At 32.6% G+C, this 24,911-nt stretch overlaps 3 protein-coding genes across 4 annotated transcripts; all 3 read left to right on the top strand.

Moving 5' to 3' along the window:
• The first annotated feature begins 644 nt into the window (after positions 1–644).
• On the top strand, positions 645–11,067 carry LOC133831713 (potassium channel SKOR-like). 2 transcript variants are annotated; one of them, XM_062262109.1, is made up of 13 exons: positions 645–1,284; positions 3,710–3,934; positions 4,026–4,089; positions 4,544–4,883; positions 5,805–6,100; positions 6,513–6,593; positions 7,166–7,264; positions 7,817–8,041; positions 8,237–8,425; positions 8,691–8,766; positions 8,869–9,163; positions 9,726–9,847; positions 10,727–11,067. In XM_062262109.1, the coding sequence occupies exons 1-13, from the start codon at positions 1,013–1,015 to the stop codon at positions 10,735–10,737; spliced, it is 2,295 nt and encodes a 764-aa protein (XP_062118093.1). In that variant the 5' UTR covers positions 645–1,012; the 3' UTR covers positions 10,738–11,067. The 2 variants fall into 2 exon arrangements, with proteins under 2 accessions (XP_062118093.1, XP_062118092.1); XM_062262108.1 differs by having other exon boundaries at positions 650–1,284; positions 10,741–11,067.
• A 2,923-nt stretch (positions 11,068–13,990) lies between these two features.
• On the top strand, positions 13,991–17,939 carry LOC133831711 (putative D-cysteine desulfhydrase 1, mitochondrial). Its single transcript, XM_062262107.1, has 10 exons — positions 13,991–14,361; positions 14,441–14,506; positions 15,025–15,219; positions 15,306–15,416; positions 15,701–15,792; positions 16,345–16,437; positions 16,664–16,721; positions 16,805–16,918; positions 17,355–17,452; positions 17,538–17,939. The coding sequence occupies exons 1-10, from the start codon at positions 14,152–14,154 to the stop codon at positions 17,740–17,742; spliced, it is 1,242 nt and encodes a 413-aa protein (XP_062118091.1). The 5' UTR covers positions 13,991–14,151; the 3' UTR covers positions 17,743–17,939.
• A 1,120-nt stretch (positions 17,940–19,059) lies between these two features.
• LOC133831710 (bifunctional D-cysteine desulfhydrase/1-aminocyclopropane-1-carboxylate deaminase, mitochondrial-like) lies at positions 19,060–23,090 on the top strand. The gene is made up of 10 exons (XM_062262106.1): positions 19,060–19,238; positions 19,325–19,390; positions 19,925–20,119; positions 20,222–20,329; positions 20,486–20,577; positions 20,690–20,782; positions 20,874–20,931; positions 21,015–21,128; positions 22,412–22,509; positions 22,586–23,090. The coding sequence occupies exons 1-10, from the start codon at positions 19,092–19,094 to the stop codon at positions 22,788–22,790; spliced, it is 1,176 nt and encodes a 391-aa protein (XP_062118090.1). The 5' UTR covers positions 19,060–19,091; the 3' UTR covers positions 22,791–23,090.
• The last annotated feature ends 1,821 nt before the right edge of the window (positions 23,091–24,911 follow it).

The following is a 24,911-nucleotide window of genomic DNA, read 5'->3' as shown; positions in this document are numbered from 1 at the left end:
CCATCTTGCTCCTTGCCAAACGGTCCTGGACTGGGCCCAACCTCCATTGGGCAGTTAGTGGGCCTGGAACGCGGTCCCGGGCCCACGGTGAGAAACATGGATAACAAATATAATTAGTAAAAAATTAGAATTATATATTATTATCATAATAATATTTTATAACATTTAAATTTATATTAATATAATTATTAAATATCTAATTTTGTATTATATATTATTATAATAGTATTTTATTAAATTTGAATTTATATTAATATAATTATTATATATAGTCTTATATTAAATATTATCACAATAATGATATTTTATAATATTTGAATTTATATTAGTATAATTGATAAATATCTATTTTTAAGTTAGATTTAAATGTATTAAAGTTAACAAAAAAAACTGTGAAAACAAAAAATTTCTGTTATCTACACATTTTTTTATATAGAAGAGATTTAGACGGGTTGATACAAAAATTAAATATGCCACCAAAATTCAAATATATATATATATATTTTACTCATAAAATTGTGTTGCTCTTGATTCATAAATTCATTTACTCATAAAACTTTTACAAACTCTCAAAACTAAAACCTCTGTCTAGAGATTGAGTAATGACAAGAACCAAGAGAAATGAAACCAGAAAATTCTTTTTGGACAAAATAATTATAAAATAGTAAAAATACTTCACTTCACATTATTCTTTCTTTAAACTCCAAATCTCTTATGATATATCTAGTAAAATCAAGACCACTAATTTGAGTTTTACTCATCTAAAACCTTTCCTAGTTCTGATTCCTTTTGTCACCACAAATATTTAACTGTGCAAAAATTCTGATTCCATGTACCAACAAAGAACAAGTCCTGTCAACACTTTCTCATGCCCAAAAGCTGTTTATTATGGTCTCAAATCACCCAATTCATTGCTTTGTTCCCCAACCGAATCTGTTTATTATCAATAAACCAAACTTTCTTTCCTTTTGGGCTCTCCTCACTCATAGGGATTTTCTTGGGAAAATAATAGATGGAAAGTGATCACCATGATCATGAGCAAGAAAGAAAAAGAGAAGAAGAAAAGTATGAAGATGATGATGAAGAAGAAGTCGAGTTTGAAGACGAGTCCAAGAGAAAATGGTGGAAAAGGGCTTATAGTTTGTTGATGAGAAGTGATAACGGTGGTGAATTAGGTGGCGAAGGTTCTTCTTCTACCATAACCACTCGATTTGGGAGACCAATTGGAAATGGAACCAGTTTAAATCATCATTTCGACCAATTAGTCATTCATCCTGATAACTGGTAATTTATACTAAATATCATTAACTAACTCTTCTCATTTGTATGTTCTTTCTTTCTTAATTTTGAAAATCATTTTGCTATTTTTTTAGAATAAAATCTTTTAATTGAATCAACTGTACGAAAAATAGATAAGGGTTCATCACCGATCCAAACCATAACACTATCTTAGCTTATCTCGTGAAATGGCTAAGGATGAACCATGTGGTCCTAGGTTTAGTTAAATTTATTTGTCACTCAATAAATTCTATTAATGTACCTTTCTTTTAAAAAAAAAAATAGTGTTTTTTTGTTCTATTTTTCTCAAAATTACAATTTTTATGCATGTCTATTTCTAAAATTTACATATTTAATTTTTGCCTCTCGTATTTTTACATTTATGCCCTTCTTAAATATTAGGTATCCTTAGGAAAGAAGATAATGCTCACTTAATATTAGTAACAAAATCACCAAGGACCAAAAGATTACAATTTTCCCCACTAAACTTTATTATTTCTATCTTAAAGTTAGTTTTGTTTATAAGGGGAAATTTTGAAATGCGAAAATAAAATTTATTACAAAATGACTTAATAATTAATTTATTTATCTATTCAAATGATTTGAATGCAAGTTGCATACATTTACTTAAAAAAAATTAATGTTTTTTTTTTTAATAATTACTATATAATTGGAAAGATATATGTAATTAAAATTGAGTGTAATTCGAGAAAATTACAAAATTTGACATGTTTATTTAACCAATAATTACAAAGTATAGATGTGATTAAAGTTGTAATTACTACATACTTACTTGTTTTTTTTTATATTATATAATTACTAAGTGATTTACTAAACTTTATAATAAATTTTCATTACATTTGTAATTAGAGTTAATTCAAGCAAACTTTCTATTTTAAAATAAAGTGTAAAGTTACATGACTTCTAAAAATTCTAAAAATATATAAAAAAAATACTAATTGGGTTTATGGGTTTTTCCCAAATACGTAATTTGCTCTGTATTTTGTTAATAAGTGTTGTTATTTAACACCTGAAGATGCCCAACACTACATGAGATGACACTCTATAATTGGTTAGCAATATATACTAATATTTATTAAATTCAAATACGTAAAACTCGATACTGTTATTGCACTAATAGCAGTACACCATCTCCTTGTATTGTTGGGTACACTGATGCCCCTTAGCAATTCTCTTTGTAAATTGTTAATTTACAATTCAAACCCGTGTTATACAAAATGAATTAAAATAGGACCTAATTACAATTTTGCTCAAAATATTTTCAATTACAATATTAAAAGTGTTTATACTTTTTTGGATCCTGTGTTTTGTCTTATTACCTGTTTGGACACTGTGTTTTGACAAATTACTTTTTGGACCATATGTTTTGTAAAATGGTTAAAATAGAACCCCAAAACCCAATTTTGGTCAATGATTTATCAACTAAAATCACAAATAATTTACCAAACTAATAATTCAGAATAAAAATAAAATCATTATGCTTAAAAACTATGTTGTTATATTCAATTTTTTCTTTATCAAAATTGAGTTTAGGATTCTATTTTAACAATTTTACAAAACACAGGGTCCAAACAGGTAATAGGACAAAATACAGGTTAAAAAAAAGTATAAAACTATATTAAAATGGTTTATACTTTTTTGGACTCTGTATTTTGTCTCATTACCTATTTGGACATTGTATTTTAACAGATTACTTTTTGGACTTTATGTTTTATAAAATAGTTAAAATAGAACCCTAAACTCAATTTTGATGAAGAAAAAATTAAATATAACAATACAATTTTTAAGCAGAATGATTTTATTTTTGTTCGGAATTGTTAGTTTAGTAAATTATTTGTGATTTTAGTTGAGAAATCATTAATTAAAATGGTTGTATTTTAACCATTTTACAAATCAGTACAAAAAGAAATTTGTCAAAACACATTATCTAAACAATTACGGAAACAAAAACCAAGAGAAACAAAAGTATAAAACCATATGGGATAACTTGAAAAATACCCAGTTTTAGGATTAGTTAACTAAAAATAGCTACTAATAATATTTAGTTGAATATTACCCACTTTTTTAAGCACATTTCCCATATTACCCTTAAAACACTACTAGAAGTCCAATGTAAAAATCTCAATTTTTGTCTTTGTCGTGTCATTTACTTCCCTCTTTAAATAATATTTCACTGTCAGTTCCACTAGACCACTGTATAATGGGTAGAGTCATTAATAGTTTGGATATTAATCAAAGAGCTTTAAAATGTGGGTAAAAATTAAAGAGGTTAACTTAAATTAGGTTGTAATTTTCACAAACCATATTAAAATGATATTTTTCCAAAAAAAAATTTAAAAAAAAATTATTTTTACCACCATATTGAATAGAAGAGAAGAGAAGAGAGTAACTGGTTATGGCGGCAACGCAGGTGGTACGTGGTGTGGACGCACTTCATTCTGATATGGGCAGTCTACTCCTCCTTCTTCACTCCACTCGAGTTCGGCTTCTTCAGAGGACTACCGGAAGACCTCTTCCTTCTCGACATCGCCGGCCAATTCGCCTTTCTCCTCGACATTGTCGTCCGCTTCTTCGTCGCCTACCGTGACTTCCATTCCCACCGCATGGTCTACGATCGCAAACTCATTGCTCTTCGGTCCCTCTCTCTCTCTTTCATCCACCATTTTTCAATCTCTCTCTCTCTCTTTCGCTTTATAACTCTAATTGGATTTCTCTCTTGTTTTCAGGTACTTGAAGTCTCGATTCACCGTTGATATTCTGGGTTGCTTGCCTTGGGATTATATCTATAAGGTATTTTGTTTTGAATTCAATTCGTTGAGTTTCGCTTTTAGGAAAATGTGTTGAGAATGATTCGAAGAAACTTCAACTGTAGTTTCGGAAGATAAATTATCACAAAATAGAGGGATTCAATTTCTTTGAATTGAACTAGACTTCCCTCAAGATTAAACATTTACAATTGTCAAAGTTCAATTAAATCTCCTTGGAGCTGTTTATGTAAATCTGCCAATCTCTTAGGTGCATCCTTTTTTATAGTATCTTTAGCTTTACTATCTTATTCTTTACCGGTCATTTTGTTTGAATTAACTGCAATTGTCTTTACTATATAGTTCCAGCTAGTTCTTGAGACAATGGTTTAATATTGGTTTGACTATTTTGGTTCTAATGTTTTCTGAAATTATGATGTACAATACAAATCAATCTTAGTGTTTTAAAATGGTGTTCGAACCCCACATGTTGTTTTCAGGCTTCTGGGAGAAAAGAGCCAGTGAGGTACTTATTATGCATTAGGCTAAGTCGAGCTTGTAGAGTCACAGAGTTTTTTGAGAAATTGGAAAAGGATACTCGTATGAATTACATGTTTACGAAGATCGTAAAACTTTTCGTTGTTGAGCTCTACTGCACGCATACAGCTGCTTGCATCCTTTATTATCTTGCTACCACTGTCGAGCCATCTCAGGAAGGATACACATGGATAGGAAGTTTGAAGATGGGTGATTATAGCTATTCCCAATTTAGAGAGATTAATCTTTGGAAGCGTTATATAACCTCACTCTATTTTTCCATTGTTACCATGGCGACTGTTGGTAAGCATCTTTTGATCGTCGTATGTAACTGAATGTACGGAGTTACATTTAGCTATGACATTTTTTTCTTTCTTTCTTTTGTTTATTCAATAGATTGATTTGTTTGGTGTCTAAGAATTGAGCTTATCATGTGTGATAGATTAGTGAACTTAAACTTTCAATCTCTCTCTTGCTAAGGGTGAGGGCAATCATTAGATTGGACAAAGGACTGAATTGATTCAATTTTAGTAGCCCATAATGAAATGAATTTGCTGAATCACGGTACTTTCCCTCTAATGGTGGTACTGTGACTTGAATTTGATGTTTACCATTGGAACAAATTCTTTATCAGTGAATGGCCATAAAAGCTATGCAGGCAATTGCCATTTGTCACTAACCTACAATCTGCATTCACCCATCTTTCTTAGTGGAATTTCTTTGCAAGTTTTTTTCATGTTTTATTCACTGTTTCTTGAATTACAAAAAATGAAGATGGCTAGCCACATCTGTTGATTAGAAAAGATGTTGCATCAAGTGTTACGTAATTTCTCTATTAATAATGTATTCTAGCTGATGATGGGGGACCTGCATTCTTTTTTGTATAATCCGTACAACTTGGCTTGACTCTGTTAGCTGTTACGACCTTATAGTAGAGCCATTGAATAGTTTTTTTTCTTTTTGTTTATATGTAAATTTATGAGCTAATCTTAAATTTATTGTATGATAAAATAATTTTATTCTCATTATCAAAATCATTACTTTATTACTTCTTATATCTTTTTTTTTAGGTTTGTGATCCTTTCTTTATTTGTTTCATTATTTTTTATTTTGGATGAAATTTCACACTCCTTTCTCTTTGAATGAATTCTTATAGATTTTATTGAAAGGAGATTGAATCCACTCATGCATATATATATTGACTCTCTTTCTTAATTTCTACAGGTTATGGAGATGTACACGCCGTCAATGTCAGGGAAATGATATTCATAATGATTTATATATCTCTGGATATGATTCTTGGTGCTTATCTGCTTGGTAATATAGCAGCTCTAGTAGTAAAAGGCTCAAACACGGAAAAATTTAGAGATAAGATGGCCGACCTTATCAAATACATGAACAGAAACAAACTGGACAAACATACAAGCAAGAAAATTAAAGACCACTTACGGTTACAATTTGACCGGAGCTACACTGAGGCTTCTGGTCTTCAGGATATTCCAATATCTATTCGCCACAAGGTACTGATATGCATATACAAATACATATATGTATCATGTATGTATGCTGCCTCTGATGAAAGATCAAAGACTGAAGATGTTCTATATGCTTTTTCTTTCCCACATGAACTCAAATTGTTTATCTAGGTTCCTCATGCTCCAATTTTTATACATGTTTATTGTTGATTCATGTTTTGTTGTTTGATAAACACAATACATTTAATATGATTCTTGGGTGCTATTTTTTACTGTGAATTTAACACATGCTCCTCTAGTACATATTTCATTGTATAGTTAATTTCTCCAGAAAATTTGAAAGAGATATAAGTTGCATACACTGTTTTTTCTTTTAATTTGTTCTGTTTCTGCAAGGAGTATTTACCAGAGTATAATTGTACCAATGTATAAAGATATCTCAATTTTTGGTATGCAGATTTCACAGAACTTATATGAGTCGTATATTAAACAAACTTCTCTTTTCAAGGGCTGCTCTACAGGATTCATAAAGCAGATTGTAAGCTATTCTTTTCCATATGTTATCTAGCTCTCAGAGTGTGAAGTAGACATTGTAATATTCCTCTTGGATAATAATGTGAAACAGATACGCTTGATTAATTTCCAGCAACTAGTTTTTTTACCTTTCCTTTCGGCTGAAGTTTCCAATTGAGATTTGACATTACAGCTTTGACTTTCTAGACTGTTCCTTTAGATTTTTAGATCAATAGGTACTGCAACACATTATTGTTGGTTTGGGATCTTGTTTTCATTTTTAATTACATGTCTTGTGTTCAATTAAAAATTACGTTTGTAAAACTTGTGCTTCTTCTTGTTGAGTACAAATTAATTTATTTCCTATTTTTTACATGTTTCCTTTAAAGGTTCTTTAACAACTCCTTAAGTAGAACTAACTCCCAAAGACTAGCATATGAGAGGAGTGTGCCCAAGTGGGTATAGATTAATAAACAACCAACCGATCGTATACTTAGTGTAGGATTCTAACAATACCCTGTACTTTTTGTTTTGTTTATTAATAAACAGTTTGTCTCTTCAAAAAAGAAACAATAATTGATTTTTCTGGTTTACCAGGCAATCAGTGTCCATGAGGAGTTTTTCCTTCCAGGAGAAGTGATCATAGAGCAGGGAAATGTAATAGATCAACTTTACATTGTATGCCATGGTGCGCTGGTATGAACCTAATTATTCCTACCAATATGATGTTGTACCTTTTTTTAATTTTTATTTTACATATCTTCATTACATCGTCTTCATTTTGATTGCACTTCTAAGTGTTTGGTAAAGATGCCATGTTTGAAAGCCTCATGAATAAAAAAACGTACTAGATAATTGATCTCCCTATTATTGTTTTATATAAGAAGTAGATTTCGACAAGCAGCACTTCAAGAGTCAAGTACGCTTCCCACCGTTCCCAACAATGTCTGCATTTTTATGGCTTCACGAGTATCTCATTTCATGCCTTTATTTGTGTTAGCTATTTTAAAGTCTACAATCTCAACCTCCCTTATTTTTTATTTATTTATTTTGCCTTGGAAGTTAAGAAAGCCTTGATCATTTTTTTAGGTTGGGGTTTGTTGCCATTCTTCGAATACAAACATACAACATTGGGGTTTTTCTCACATATGTGTGTTCTCTATTTATGTCTAGCTCTTAATTTAATTTGTATTGCCTTTATATGGATGTTTTTTTCCCCCAGTAGAATCTTATATGAAATGTATGCAGGAGGAGGTAGGGAATGATGAAGGTGATAAAACCGAAGAGTTTTGTAGACAGCTACAGACCTATAGCTCATTTGGCGAGGTTTCTTTTCTTTGCAATACTCCTCAGCGTTATACTGTTGTGGCTCGTGAACTGTGTAGAGTTTTGCGACTCGATAAACATTCCTTTACTGAAATCCTAAAAATATACTTTTTAGATGGACGGATCGTATTGAACAACCTCCTCGAGGTATGCTATTTTTTTGTTATCTCTTTAGCATCCGTTGAAAAATGATTTTTACTCACCTATTTCTTTGTTACAAACTGAAATTGTTCACTATAAAGAAAAACAAAAAAAATTGTTTTTTCGATTTTATTTTTGTCTACCAGATATTCTTACTGTGATGAGTCAAAATCATTATATAACATGTTTCCCAATTGGTAGGGAAAAGACTTAAGTATTCGAAAGAAGCTTTTGGAGTCAGATATCACAATTTACATTGGAACTCATGAACTAGAACTGGCTACAAGGGTTAACTGTGCTGCTTATGTCGGTGATCTTTATCGAGTAAAACGCATGATTGAAGCTGGAGCAGATCCAAACAATACAGATTATGATGGTAGATGTGCTTTGGTAAGAATTCGAGACTACTATGATAGTTTTTCTTTTTCCTCCTATTATGTGCATAGTATATATACTTCTAAGATATGACTTACTTTGGTCCTAACTATGTAAAGAGAGTCTTCCTAAATAAATGCAAGTGTTTTCTTGGTTTCTGGTCCATCTCATTGAGAACCTCTTCTCTCTCAATTTTGATTTTTCACTTTATCTGTTTCATAATAAACATTTTTTATTTCATTTAATATGTGCTTATGGTTGTTTTCTTGTTTGTTCATAGCATGTTGCAGCATCTAAAGGGTATGAAGATATTACCGCTTTCCTGATTGAACAAGGAGTTAATGTCAATAATACAGGTTGGCTTTTATATTATGTATGATTTTTCTCAAAATCTTCCGTATATATTATGTATTATCAAAAGAAATTTAGTAACAAATGTTAATCAACTTGTATACCAGATAATTTTGGAAACACTCCTTTACTGGAAGCCCTCAAGAATGGTCATGATCGAGTAGATTCATTGCTCACCAGTGCCGGAGCTGTCCTCACCATTGATGACACTGGTAGTTTTCTCTGCAGTACAGTTGCTAGAAGGGACCTGGATCTTCTTAAAAGGGTTTTGGCGAAGGACATCAATCCAAATGTGAAGAACTATGATCACAGAACACCACTCCACATAGCTGCTTCGGAAGGGCTATCTCAAATGGCAGAATTACTATTAGAAGCAGGAGCAACTGTTTTTTCCAAGGACAGGTACATTCTAAACTTATCTGGCTTGTGATGAGTAGAGCTCTTCGAGTCTCTTTGTGCTTTTCTGAACTGACGAAATCATATCCCTGTGATTTTTTTTTAATTTTCGAATTTTTTCTTTTATTGAGAGTTGGAAAAAGATTAATTTAGTGCATGTTGCTATTATTTCTGTTTTCGAGATTGATACACACAGCAGCTTAGGATGCATGACTATTTGTAGTGGAATAATTTTAATGTTGTTAAGATTTAGATTTTTAAACATTTTATTAAAACAATTCAATCCTTATTCGAGTGATTGAATTCGTTTGTTTTGTATTTTTTTCCCTTAATTTTTTTTAGAGTAAGTTGACTATAAAATTCCAGAGACTTGTTTGGAATGTTAGTACTGGTCTGTGTTGCAACATTCTCAAAACTAGAACAAGGTAGAAAGAAAACAGGGAACATATTCTGGTATGCATTATTTTCGGAAAAGGAAGAAAACCCAGTGGAGGACTATTGTTAGTTCACATTCTCCGTACTGTTCCCGCACCGCATACCTGATTATTAGCTCCACCCATTCTTGCAGATGGGGAAATACTCCACTCGACGAAGCCCGAATAGGTGGCGATAAAAAGTTGATTAAGTTGCTTGAAGTTGCAAGATCTTCTCAGTTGTTGGAGTTCTCTGAATCTTATCAAGAAAATAAAGGTACTAAAGTAACATAACTTGAAAATAGTGAGACTTAACTGCATATTTCTGGAAAATTTTCGACCAAGTTGGCTTCCATTGTTCTCTATCAGCATTTATAATCTGAGAAGTTCAAATACTTACAGAAATCACAGGTTCATTGTGATTTAACATTTTAACAGGGTCGGCCCAAGCAAATTTGGGGCCGTAGGCGAACACAAAAATTGTGGCTTTTTCTTTTAAGTTTTTTTTTTTCTTTCAAATTTTAACATTAATATAATTTGATGCATATTTTTTTCACCGGTAATTTAATGCATATTTTATGTTGGATTTTTTTTTTTCTAACTCTAAACTATTACTTATAAAACTTAGATAGACTTAGCCAATTATTTTTCTATAAATAGTAAATTTTTGCATTTGATATAAAATAATCTACACTAACATTGAAAATTTTAAAACAGAAATAAATAATTTATTATAATTTAATCATCTTGTTTGTCATTTTCTTGTGTTCCATTTCCTTTCTTGTTTTGTCTTTATCTTATTATTATTTTTATTATACTTTCCACACATTTATACGTGGTTTTACACTAGTCATTTATTAGTATACATTATTTTTATATAAAATGTAATATATACATATATAGAATGATATATAGAAGATGAGACTTTCTATGTTCGGAGGCTTTAGGCAACTGCCTCACCCGCCTTAAGGTGAGGCCGGCACTGCATTTTAATGTTTCACTTATCATAAATATCTAAGCCAATAGTATCTTAGACAAAAACCACTTATTTAATCCAGAATTTCTAGGCACCACATCCCAGAATAACTATATTTTTTAAGCAACTACCTAGCTTCTTTTGTATTTGTAATTCACATACATTGATGATTTAAGTCAGTTTGTCATTAACAGATGGAACAAAAGAAATAGATGCCTAGCACATTCCCTCCACTCCATGACACTAGAAAGCAAGAGAAGTTGAGCTGAAATGATCAAGTGACTTTTTTTTTTTTATCACCAAATGGGGTGAGCTTTTTTTTTTTATTATTTACTATTATTTTATTTTACAAAAAAAATTGGGTTCAAAGAATTCTGCTAGGTGGTTCAGAAGGGGAAATGTTTAGGTTCCATTCTATTATGTAAAGAAGCTATTTATGATCATTTTATTTTCAAATGAATTACTGACAGGTTATGGTCTGAAAAATGTTACCTTTAGAAAGTTTTTATTATTGCTTCAAATTGACTCTTTTAAAATAATATTGAACAGCTACCATTATGTAATGTTGGAAAATTATTTTATCCTTGATATGTCAATTTAACTCGTGGGTGGGTAGGGTACCCGCGGGGAACATGACCCGTTCTGAACTGCTTTGTTTATATTGTAATTTATATTTTTAATATAAATATTATTAAAATTATTTAATATAATAATTTATATAAAAATATATATATTTATTAATGGTATAATTTATTATTTTTTAATTATTTTATATTAAAAAGTAATTAATTTTAGAAAGAAAAAAATCAAACATTTTTATTAAACTGTTACCCGATGGGCCCCAACCCCAAGACTGGAGGCAGGGACATCCCGACCCCACCTCGAATCAAGATTCTCTGTCAAATTAGTGTAGCTTATATTGTGTGAAACCAATGTAATTATGACACCTCATATTAAAACCTAACTTGTTGTCAAACAGCAGTAGCAGTTTTTTTATAAATGAAATATTAAATATAAAGTGTCACAATTACATTGGTTAGACATACTAATTTGACAGGAGATCTTGATTCCCTTGCCCCGTCCCGCTCCGTTTACATCCTTATCCCGCTCCGTTTACATCCCTACGTTAATTGCATGATTATACATCTCTCAATCTCAAATTCTGATTTTGTTCAAGAGGTTGAAAATGTAAACATTGTTTTTACGTTTAATTACTGATTTTTTTTTTTTTTGGTTACATACAATTGTAAAGTATCTACACTAATAACACATTTTAATATATTTACACTAAAGACCATCTCCATTGAAAAAGTAATAAATTTGGTACACAAAATGAACCGATCTTATTTTTAGCACAATAAAAAGTAACTAGTAACTACCGTTATTGATTGATAATAAATTAAATATTTAAAAAAAGTAATGATAATATTGTAACTAAAAAACATGTATTAAAGTCCCTCGTTAATGTTTAAGAACAATATTATAAATAAAATTAGTACATTTATTGATGATCTAAATTTTGATCAATTTTTGGGACAGTTTTACTAGTAAGGATTTTTTTTTTTTTTGAAGTGTGATATATTTTTATCAATTTCTTATTTCAAAATCACTATCAAATAAGCAACTCTATATAATAAAATTGACAATATCTGAATATAAAACTATATTGTTATTGAACACTTTAACCACGTGATTTCACAAACAAAAACAAAAAAAACAAATATAGACCTATTTTTACTTTCATGTATGCAAAGAGTGAAAAACAAAAATGGTAGTAGAATCAAAGCAATAACATAGGGCATGTTCGGTAACTATTAAAAAAGTTATTTTTTATTTTTTTTAATAAAAGTCTGAAAAAACAGAATGTGTTTTCATAAATTGTTCGGTAATTTATTTTTACCGAACCTATTTTCTTACTGTTTTTTCAAATTTTTATTAAAAAAAATAAAAAACAATTTTTTTAATAGTTACCGAACATACACATAAAGTTTTATATATTTTAATTTAAAATAAAATGTATGAAATTCTATAAAAAAAAGTAATTGGTAGTGTTGTACATGTTTTCCACATTGGACACCTAGCACAAAATCCTTACATTACTTAACCTTCCACGATACTCGAGTACAGTTCTTGTCATTGTGGTTGCTATGAGAGGAGTACGACACTAACAATCATTATCTCTCGAGGAGCTAGTCGAGAGGTGATATGCCAAAGCCCCTCAAGTCATGATCAACTCATCAACCAAAGAGGCGCTCTGAAATCATGGACATCTGTTTGACACCCATTGGCTATAGGAGTCGTGCTGTTAATTTCGTACAAGCGACAAAAATTATGTCCTACGATGCCACGTGACATAGGGGACCATGCAAACCACCCTAACAGTGTGAGGGCACTTTTCCAATAAAGAAGTGGGCTTGACATCCTCGTATCAGGCCCGCCCGATATCAAATGGGACCCGCCATCCTATTTAATATAGAATATATTCATTTATGTGATAACTGATTCCATTATAAAAAAAAGTAATTGTAATAAGTTCCAATTAATGAGTTTAACTCCTCATTCGCCTATAAATAGAGCTAGGACATTACTTGTAAAAGAATTCGAGTTTTTTCCAAGAAAACTTGAGTTTTGTAAATTCTTAATTTATAATACAAGTGACTCGTGGACTAGTATTTAATTTTCGTTTTCTTCAAGCATTCTTATAATATTATTAGTGACCAAAAAAAGCTAGTCAACAAGTAGCATAAATACCAATTTTTATTTTATTTTATTATAGTTATCGACTCATTTTTTTTGTTAAGAAAAATATTCAATATTAACAAAATAGTGATTTGGTTACTACTTTTTCTATATATTTTTTAATTGATTACTTTATGAACACGTGTGAGTTGCTTCTTAGTATGAGTTTCTTATTAATTCTAATAATAAATTGATACGTGTTCAATTAAATTATTAATATAAAAATAATAATAAAAATAATTACGAAATCAATGTTCTAATAACATTGATATTTTTCACCTAAAGAAAATTAATAGAATATAATACCTAGGTAACCTTTGATATTCTCTGTTTTTGTAAAATATTATTTTGATACTTTCTGTTTTCAATAATGTTCATATAGTACACTGTATTTTAAAATCGTACATATTTGATACCCTAAACTCAAATTTAATTAATAAAATTTTATCAATTTAATCAAACTGCTGTCAATTATTTAAATTACTTAATTACATATAACTGATGATAGTTTGATCGTATTGACAATATTTTATCTATCAATTCTGAGTCTAAGATATCAAATATGTATAATTTTAAAATATAAAGTACCGTATAAAAATTATTGAAAAAAGAAAGTATCAAAATAATACTTTGTAAAAACATAAGATAATGTGTAAATTCCCTATAATATAATATAACATAATTATGCCACAATATTTATTGTTCTATATTCTCCCATTACTCTATTTATTTTCAACTGTAGCTCCACTTACCTTAAAACAAAAACAAAAAAAGTGACGTCATGTACGGACAAGACGACGTCACTACAAAAATGGAACGACGATGACGATGACGATGATGATGGTGATGGTGATGGAGATATAATAATGGGGAGCAGACCCATTCTATTACATTCTCTACGGATTCCTCTCCCAACCACGATCGCTCGATCCCAACGTCTTTACAGTCCCAGTATTCGCTGCCACGCTCAATTTCACGGAATGGGTTTGGATTTCCTCGCCAAGAAGCCGTACTCACCTCCTTCATGGGCCACTCATCTCAACCCCATACCTTCTCACTCCTTCTCTCTCGGCCATGTAAGTCGATATTTTATTTTTACCAAATGGGTTTTCTATTCTAGTCTCTTTTCTCATTGCTACTTGATTCTCTTGTCAGCTTCCTACTCCGATTCACAAATGGAATCTTCCTAATCTGCCTAACAACACTGAAGTTTGGTTAAAGGTATTTTCTTTTCTTCGTTTTCTTTTGTGGGTGCATTTTGATATTCTTCAATGTTGGTTTCTCTGAAAATCTTATCTTTTTGTGTTAAATCTTATCTGGTATTGTAGTGAGTTCAGTGGTGTTTGAAATTGAGTTATTTTGATACCCATTTGTATTGCTTTTAGCTATTATAATTGTGGAAAAGACCTCAAGGATTGCATAGTAGAACTAATCAGATTAAAGTACAATTTTTTTATATTTTTAAATGATCTTTCTTTACTTATGTTTAGGATGGATTGAAATAATCTGGGGATTTTTATATTTTAATTTAATTTGAGGGACTCTCTTCTCCTGCCTTTATTGGCTTCCTTTTTGGGCCAAAGATTCTTTTTCTAGTGTAAAGTATGTGATTCAATTCATGGAGAGGGTATCTTGTGCTATGAATTGGATACTTTTATTCAAGCATTGTTGTAGGTGCTTCTTTGATTTCTTCTTCACTTTATTAGTTTATACTGACAGAAATATTTGCCGATATCTAGCGTGATGATCTTTCTGGGATGCAATTGAGTGGTAACAAAGTCAGGAAGTTGGAATTCTTGCTGGCAGATGCTGTAGAACAAGGTGCTGATTGCATAGTAACAATTGGAGGAATCCAAAGCAACCACTGCCGCGCAACAGCTGTGGCTGCGAGATATCTGAATCTCGACTGTTATCTTATACTACGCACCTCTAAGGTCGATAATTTCGTTTTAGAGTTCTTTGTGCTCTTTTGTTTATTGGTTTTTCATTTTTGTTTTGTTTTGTTTTTTGATTTACTTAGGTATTTGTGGACCAAGATCCAGGATTGACCGGCAATCTCTTGGTGGAGCGGCTAGTTGGAGCTCAAATTGAACTAATTTCAAAAACAGAATATGCAAAAATTGGGAGTGTGGTTCGTTATTTTTGTCTTGAAAATAATGTTAAGCTTATTATTAGCCATGCTTTACTATTTGAAAAACTCTTTTCCTCTTAACTTGTTTCATTGCATCATTATCTTTTTTATTCTTTAATCAGTAAAACAGCAACCACAAAGTGATAAAAAAAAAAAAGAATAGTTAGGCATGTGAGTTTGCTCCAGAATTATGTATATTTTAATGCATGAGATATATATTTTGATATTGGTATGTAATTAACATAACCGTATAATTTGATTCATGTATTAATTTGATTTCTCAGGCTCTTACCAACCACCTCAAACAAAAGCTGATAAGTGAAGGGAGGAGGCCATATGTCATTCCTGTTGGTGGATCAAACTCCTTAGGAACTTGGTTAGATTGGGTTACTGTCCTTTATTTATCATCATATTTGATTGCATTAATTGAATGCAATGATTTTCACAGGGATATTAGGTTTCAGTAGGTTTAAAGATAACCTTTTTTTTAATCTTCATTTTTCTAATTAAGTTTTCTCTGCCAAAAATAAAAGATAAAAAATTTGTTTTAAGCCTTATTTTGTAGCCACAAATGTCACTCTAGTAACGTTTGTTTTAGTAACCTCTTGATTTTCCTTAGAAATTTGATAGAATATTCACATTGGTTTCAGTTTTTGTTCAATATTATCTGCTTTACTTTTTTTTTACTGTTTCTCACAGGCTATAGTTTTGGGGTCTCTGGTGATTATATTCTCTTATGGGTCAATGTCATAGTTGGATGTGTGTATCCGTACGTCTTGCATTAGTTCTCTTAAACTACCAGACATTTAATTCTTTCAAGTTACCTTCTGCATTCAATTTTCCTAACTGTACTTTTTAAAGTGTCATAGAAGATAAGATGCATCTCTTGTCGTTCCGAAATTCAATTATCTGACTTTACTCTATTCAGGGGCTATATTGAAGCAGTTCGAGAGCTTGAGCAGCAACTCCAATCTGGGAACGCTGATGTAAATTTCGACGACATTGTTGTAGCTTGTGGCAGGTATTATTCTTACCATCTGTTACTATGGGCACTTAAACTCCAATTTTCATGTTACATGTATGAGCAGTGACATCTACAACAATTGGACTCCTCTTACTTGGTTCAATTCCGTTAATAAAGGATTTCATTTCCATAAAAAGAAGAAAAAAAGGAAAATCTTAGTCCTAGATATTCGTTGTGATCAGAGTACGAGGGCTGAATTCTAACTGCATTTTCTGTCTATCAGTGGCGGTACAATTGCTGGTCTCTCATTGGGATCATGCTTGAGCTCACTCAAGGCAAAAGTATGAACCTTTTCTGTAGATTTACTTTCATTATGTAGCGACTCGTCTAGTGTAATCTAACTAAAATCCAATATGTATTTCAGGTTCATGCATTCTCTGTTTGTGATGACCCCGATTACTTCCATGACTTTGTGCAAGGCCTACTTGATGGCCTTGAGGCTGGTGTTGACTCACGTAATATTGTTAACATACAAAATGTGAGTCTATTGGACTAGCTTAGAACTAAAGTTTTATTGATATTGTTAAGAGTCTTGCTTTTTGTGTCGCCTGCTTTCCTTTGGAAGTTGAGATAACCAAATATGACCAAGTACTCTCACTTTATTGTCATTCGACTATGGCTTTTTTTTTTTGATACATTGGGTAGTATAACCCCTCCTCCTCTCACACACACTCATACACCCAACTACTTGAGCTCGCCACATAAGTGTGCAATCAGATTAAAGCTGTTGCAATTATATTTGTCGGTCGCTTTCCTTTGCGCGAATGATTATGTTTGCAAAATTACTCTATCAATGAGCTTGTAGAATAGATAAGAGTGTATCGAGTTTTCGCCTTACACTTAATGCATCAATCTTGAACAGACACACAAGTTCAATGATTCACTCTTGAATTGTTTGGATCTTATTCCGACAGGCCAAAGGTATAGGATACGCAATTAGTACTCCAGAGGAGCTTAAATTTGTTACAGACATTGCTGCAGCCACCGGTGTTGTTCTCGACCCTGTTTATAGGTTTGTATGAATCCTTCTTTCTTTACATTTTTCCTTTCTGCGATTAGAAGATAAATGAAACATTATATTCTTTCTTACTTTTCAGTGGGAAAGCTGCTTATGGATTGTTGAAAGACATGAGCGAGCATCCGAAGAAGTGGGAAGGGAGAAAGGTCCTCTTCATACACACCGGCGGGTTGCTGGGGTTGTATGAAAAGGCTGAGCAGATGGATTCGCTCGTAGGAAATTGGCGTCGAATGGACGTGCCTGAATCTGTTCCGCGGGAGGATGGTATTGGAAAAATGTTCTGAGAAATAGCAAAACAAATACTTCAAAATGGTTGCACCATGTTTTACTAATAGACCTCAATATGTATAATGATAGAGATGTCTTTAAGGTCCACACTAAAGATACATTCTAAATAAGTACGTTCTATGCTTTAAATTGTTATTATTATTATTATTGCAATGATAGTCATAGAATGTTGGAAGATAATTTTCCAAGCAAATGGCAAAATGGAAGCTATTGAGATGATCTTATACAAAAATATTTATAGACAACATCTTTAGTAATATGCTCAATTCAAAATTAGAGAACATAAGAATTCTCTTGATAAGGAAGATAAGTTTTAATCATTGAATAATGGGGCCTAGTATGAAATATTACTCACTTTGGAATTCTATAGGGATTCTTAGTTGAGGTGAAAAGTATTTGGTTGAGGTGAAAAGTCATCTCAAACAATTTGCAGATTTATTTTTTTATTTGAAAGAGAACAATCTGCAGATTATGGCATAAAACGGATTTCGCAAGAACAAAATACACTTGTTGATGTTCTTGCAAAGTTTGCTACACATAAAAACAGTGTGATCCTACTTTGTTTAGTAAATTTGAATTTGAATAGTTTAAAACATTTTTCACAAACTATATTTATATATATATATATATATAAAAGAAATGCACTCAAACATTACACGTAGTAATGTGACATTCACTGCTTTTTAAAACGTAAGTCTAAATTTTGATAAATGTAACTGGTTAGACTAAACTGCAACGTATAATGTTTCGATGTATATTTTAAGTGCACATATCATTATCTATATATAAAAAAAATTAGATCGGAACCTGAGACGACTGATGAATAATGCACTTATTGGTCCGACAAGTGGTACATATGCATGCGAAATACATTCATTTCCCAATGTACCATGCATGCATGCAAACCAAGTGGCACATATGCATGCATGCAAAATACAATCATTCAAAATGATACATATTTTACAATATATATTTGAAATTTAAAGAAATATACAGAGCATTGGGAGCTAATTAGCAACTCTTAACAATATAACTAAAACTTGTTGAACAAAACAAAGAAAAAGAAAAAGAAATCCTATATTCTAGGATGAGATTTTGATTGGTCCAACAGAAAATGCAAGAAGGATAAAGATGTAGAAAGTAAAAGATCAAGACTACATACATTTCTTATTTTTCATATTAAATCATAGATTGTTACATCACTATATATATATAAGGGATTATCTATTTAATCCCCCAAATACAATCAATATTATGTTCACACATTACACCTAATATAATAATAAATATAAAATCATCTATTAATGGCAAAATATTTGTGTCAATCTCAAAAGAAGCTATAAAAATGGTGTCTTTACCGTTCCAATATTCACTGCCACACTCTCAATTTCAGAAAATGGGTTTGGATTTCTTCACTAAGAAGCCATACTCCCCACCTTCATGGGCTTCTCATCTCAATCCCATACCTTCTCACACCTTCTCTCTGGGCAATGTAAGTAGATTTCTTTACCAAAAGGATTTTCTTCTTTCTAGTCTTTAATCTTTCTCATTACTACTTGCTTGTTTCTTTTACCACAGCTTACTACTCCCATTCACAAATGGAATCTTCCTAATTTGCCTAACAACACTGAAGTTTGGTTGAAGGTATTTTTTAATTTTAATTTGTTTTCTTCTTGTTCCCTTTTGTGGGTGCATTTTGATAGTCTTTTTATCCTATTCTAATATGATGTTATGCTCTGGTTCATCAGTGTTAGGTTTTGTCTGAAATTGTTACCATTATTTTGTGTTAAATCTCCCATGGTATAGTTGTGAGTTCAGTTACTGGTTACCCATTTGTATTGCTTTACTCTGTGATGACCATGTCAAGGATTGAATTGCAGAGCTAATCAGCAAAAAAAGTTTTTTTTTTTTTTTTACTAATGATCTTTCTTTTTAGGATGGATTAAAATAATCTGGGGATTTTTTATTTTTTGATTTATTTTGAGGGAGACTTCTTCTCCTGCCTTTATTGGTTTCCTTTTTTTGACAAAGATTCTTTTTCTGGTGCAAAGTATGTGATTCAATTTATGAAGAGGGTATCTTCTGCTATGAATTTGATACTTTTATTCATGCATTGTTTTAGATGATTCTTCAGTTTTTTAGTATACACTGACAGAAAATATTTGCTGATATATATAGCGTGATGATCTTTCTGGGGTGCAATTGAGTGGTAACAAAGTCAGAAAGTTGGAGTTTTTGCTGGCAGAAGCTGTAGAACAAGGTGCTGATTGTATCATAATAATTGGAGGCATTCAAAGCAACCACTGCCGCGCAACTGCTGTGGCTGCGAGATATCTGAATCTCGACTCTTATCTCATACTACGCACCTCTAAGGTCGATGATTTCGCTTTAGAATTCCTTGTTTCTTTTGTTCTGTTTGCATTTTTATTTCTCTTCAAAGTTGTTGAGCTTTTGTTTTGTTTCGATTTTACTCAGGTTTCGGACCAAGATCCAGGATTGACAGGCAATCTTCTGGTGGAGCGGTTGGTTGGAGCTCATGTTGAACTCATTTCAGAAACAGAATATGCAAAAATTGGGAGTGTGGTTGGTTATTTTTGTGTTAAGCTTATCATTAGCCATGCTTTGCTTTTTGAAACACTCTTTTCCTTCATTGCATCATAAAATGAGATAAATATCTTGATGTTGGTGAGTAATTAACATAACTGTATAGTTTGATTTCATATATAAATTTTTGCTCAGGCTCTTACCAACCAACTCAAAGAAAAGTTGATAAGTGAAGGGAGAAAGCCATATGTTATTCCTGTTGGTGGATCAAACTCCTTAGGAACCTGGTTAGATTGCTTTACTGTCATTTAAATAAAGATTATCTCACAAGTTATCTATGGAAGATAGTTATAACTCTTGTCATTCCAAATTCCAATTATCTGACTTTACCCTATTTAGGGGCTATATTGAAGCGATTCGAGAGATCGAGCAGCAACTCGAAACTGGGAATGCTGATCTAAAGTTTGATGACATTGTTGTACCTTGTGGCAGGTAATTAGACTTCAAAAGAAACCTTAGTCCTAGGTATTCTTTGTGATCATCGTTCGAGGACCGAATTCTAACTGCATTTTGTTTCTATCAGTGGTGCTACAGTTGCTGGTCTCTCATTGGGATCATGGTTGAGCTCTCTCAAGGCAAAAGTATGCTTTTTTTCTGTGGATTTACTTTCATTATGTAGTGACTCTTCAAGTGTAATCTAACTAAAATACAATATGTATTTCAGGTTCATGCATTCTCTGTTTGTGATGACCCTGATTACTTCCATGACTTTGTGCAAAGCCTACTTGATGGCCTTGAAGCTGGTGTTGACTCACGTGACATTGCTACCATACAAAATGTGAGTCTCTATTGGACTAGCTTAGGACTAAAGTTTATGTTGATATTGTTTAGAGTCTTGCTTTTTGTGTCACCTGCTTTCCTTCTCACTTTTTCGCCGTTCGACTTTGGTTTTCAACTGTTGTGCATTCGGTTTCAGTGTGCAGTCAGATTTAAGCCGTTGCAATCATATTCGTCGGTCTAGTACTATACTCTGCAAAAAAAAAAAGTTTTCAAAGCTTTTCCTTAAATTAGAAAGTGAGGCAGAAAATAATGCAAGTGCACATACCATTCTGTGTGCAAAATTACCTTCTTGCAGGCTTATTCACAACTCTATCAATAAGGTTGTAGAATAGATAAGCGTAACGAGTTTTCACCCGAGAGGGGTAACTCAAATGGTCAGACATGTGGTTTGTTCCCACAAGGTCTGAGGTTCGAGTTCCCCCTCGATACCTACATAGGCCTAGTAAAAAAAAAGTGTATCGAGTTTTTGGCTTCGCTTGATGCATCTATCGCCCATAAATTTTTTGTACTTTAACAACACACAAGTTCAATCATATTCGTCGGTCTAGTACTATACTCTGCAAAAAAAAAGTTTCCAAAGCTTTTCCTTAAATTAGAAATTGAGGCAGAAAATAATGCAAGTGCAGATACCATTCTGTGTGCAAAATTACCTTCTTGCAGGCTTATTCACAACTCTATCAATAAGGTTGTAGAATAGATAAGCCTCTCGAGTTTTCACCCGAGAGAGGTAACTCAAATGGTCAGACATGTGGTTTGTTCCCACAAGGTCTGAGGTTCGAGTTCCTCCTCGATACCTACATAGGCCTAGTAAAAAAAAAGTGTATCGAGTTTTTGGCTTCGCTTGATGCATCTATCTGTACTATGCTATTATGCATCTATCGTCCATAACTTTTTTGTACTTTAACAGCACACAAGTTCAATCATATTCGTTGGTCTAGTACTATACTCTGCAAAAAAACAAAAGTGCACATACTATTCTGTGTGCAAAATTACCTTCTTGCAGGCTTATTCACAACTCTATCAATAAGGTTGTAGAATAGATAAGCATAACGAGCTTTCACCCGAGCGAGGTAACTCAAATGGTCAGACATGTGGTTTGTTCCCACAAGGTCTGAGGTTCGAGTTCCTCCTCGATACCTACATAGGCCTAGTAAAAACAAAGTGTATCGAGTTTTTGGCTTCACTAGATGCATCTATCATCCATAACTTTTTTGTACTTTAACAACACACAAGTTCAATGATTGACCACTCTTGAATTGATTAAATCTCATCTTCTGACAGGCCAAAGGTATGGGATATGCAATTAGTACTCAAGAGGAGCTTAAGTTTATTAAGGACATTGCTGCAGCCACCGGCATTGTTCTTGACCCTGTTTATAGGTTTGTATGAATCCTTCTCCTTTTACATTATTTTCTTTCTATAAGTTAAAACATGATTTTCTTTCTTACTTTTCAGTGGGAAGGGTGCTTATGGATTGTTGAAAGACATGAGCGAGCATCCGGAGAAGTGGGAAGGGAGAAAGATCCTCTTCATACACACCGGCGGGTTGCTCGGGTTGTATGAAAAGGCTGAGCAGATGGCTTCTTTGGTAGGAAATTGGCGTCGAATGGACGTGCCTGAATCTGTTCCGCGCGAGGATGGTATTGGAAAAATGTTCTGAGAAATAGCAAAACAAATACTGCAAAATGGTTGCACCATAAATAATTATTATTATTATGATGATGATTATTATTATTGAGATGATTATTAGAGAGCATAATAATTATCTCTTGATGTTGTTTGAAAGGGAAAGAGTCAACCAATTCTAATGGCGTAGGTAGATAATAAAGTCAGGTGGGCAGATGTTGCTCTAATCATTATTTAAAATTAAAAGTAGAATTTTGTTTCTCTCTCAGGTTCAAGTTATAATTATTGAATAATGAGGAGTAGTATGAAACATTAGGATTAAGATTAACTAGAGAGTTACAAATGAACCATCTGAAAATCTATAGTGATTCTTGCTTGGTTGTCTACAAGGTTAAAAGGGAATTAGTGGTCTCTCCTAAAAAAAATTGTTAAAAACCATATGAAAACAGATTGAATATAATCCTATAAATATAATATATGGCACTACAATTAGAATGAACTTCTAATTTAACTATAATATGACACGTATAATACACACTACAACAAAACTTAAAACCATGTGATTAAATAAAGGTAATTTGAGAAGTCTCATGATAATAATCAGTGAAGTTCAACTATATTTAGTGTCTAATTTTAGTTAACCACGTAGTTCTCGACTTTTACCGTCAGCACATCACTTCCAAACTCACTGTAAAAAATTATTGGGGTTGGATATAGCTATAGATGGCAAACTCATATCAACTCTTCAGAAATAAACAATTAAATAGAACAGAATCTCCAATGCATCAATTTTTACCTGCATGCCATGCTTTAACATTACTTTATTCCATTATAAAAAAAAAGTAGTTGCATAGTTGAACTTGAAGATGAATAAAACAGCTTCTAATCCAATAATCTTTTTACCTATTGAAATACAAATCATAATATACATTTGTAGCTCTTAGACACTGGAATCTTGTTCTATAGGTAAGTATCTGAATCACCATGAAAACAAACGAAGAAAAAAAATAGAGGGTGTAGCTGACCGTTGCAGAAATCTTGAACCAGCGCAGCTTCCAATTCTTCTGATGCCATGCCCGCAAGGCTAAGTTCGCCCCCAAAAGAATTCGACTCGGAAATTAAAATTGCTATGCTGTAAGTGCTACTGGTAAGAGCTTAAATTAGAAGCTCAAAGAAAAGTGCTACTAAAGAACTCTACCCTGCCGTAACCTTATTAGAGTGTCGCCGATGTCAGGGCTTGTTGTCCCTCTAGTCTGCAAAAGCTAGTTCACAAACTAGAGCAAGATGATCGCTTCCCCATTTCTGTCAAGTAAAATGTAAACTTGATTAAGGATCTGTGTCTGAGATACCTAACATAATTATCAGCCATGAATCCAAGACAATTTGATCCAGTTAAAATATTTTAAAAGATCCCAGTTAGCTTTTTTAGTTTCCCTGCATAATTGATGGGCTGTCAGGCTTGCCTTTTGCCAATGAAAGGCAAGTAAAATTCTTGCAAAACCTAATAGATTTCTTACTCAGAGTCCAGAGACAACCCTGGTCAGAAAAATCAATAAGAAAACAACACGACAATTGGCAAGGACACTGTTAGGCTTTTCCTGCAAAATTGGTTAGTTGGCAGCTATGGAAATATCACAGAACCAGAAAAAAATAAAGAATGACAGAGAAATGAGAAAATTCTGTATGTGTGTATTGATTTCTAGGAATTCGAGAGCCTAGACCTCTCCACATTACAATAATCTCCACACCCCACACAAAGGTTCTCAACCTTGGCTAAATACCCCAGCCCCATACAAACTTATCGTATTCCTCACCACAAACTAACTCAGCTCCTCTAACGGATTCTAACCCCCCCACAACTAATTATCCTCTACAGCCCTTTCCTTGCTACGTCCCTTATACCTTCGGCTGTACACAAAAGTTAATGGTGGTCTATCAATACCACCCGCCCGGAGTCTCACCTTGTCCTCAAGGTGAAAATGAGGGAATTGGTCTTGTATTACCCGAAAATCTTCCCACGTTGCTTCAAATTCTGGCAGCTGAGCCCATTTAATCAACACTTGGGGGGGCGTTTTATGCGAGCCTGGCTTCACGTCTAACACCTCCTCTGGTTCCAGCAGCCATTCCAGCTCCTCCGTGAGTCCCGCAGGCAAGT

Source organism: Humulus lupulus, chromosome 4 (assembly GCF_963169125.1).
Source record: "Humulus lupulus chromosome 4, drHumLupu1.1, whole genome shotgun sequence".
In the NCBI taxonomy this organism is placed as follows: Eukaryota; Viridiplantae; Streptophyta; class Magnoliopsida; order Rosales; family Cannabaceae; genus Humulus; species Humulus lupulus.
The sequence above is the reverse complement of the archived record's forward strand: the minus strand, read 5'-3'. Positions and strand labels throughout refer to the sequence as shown.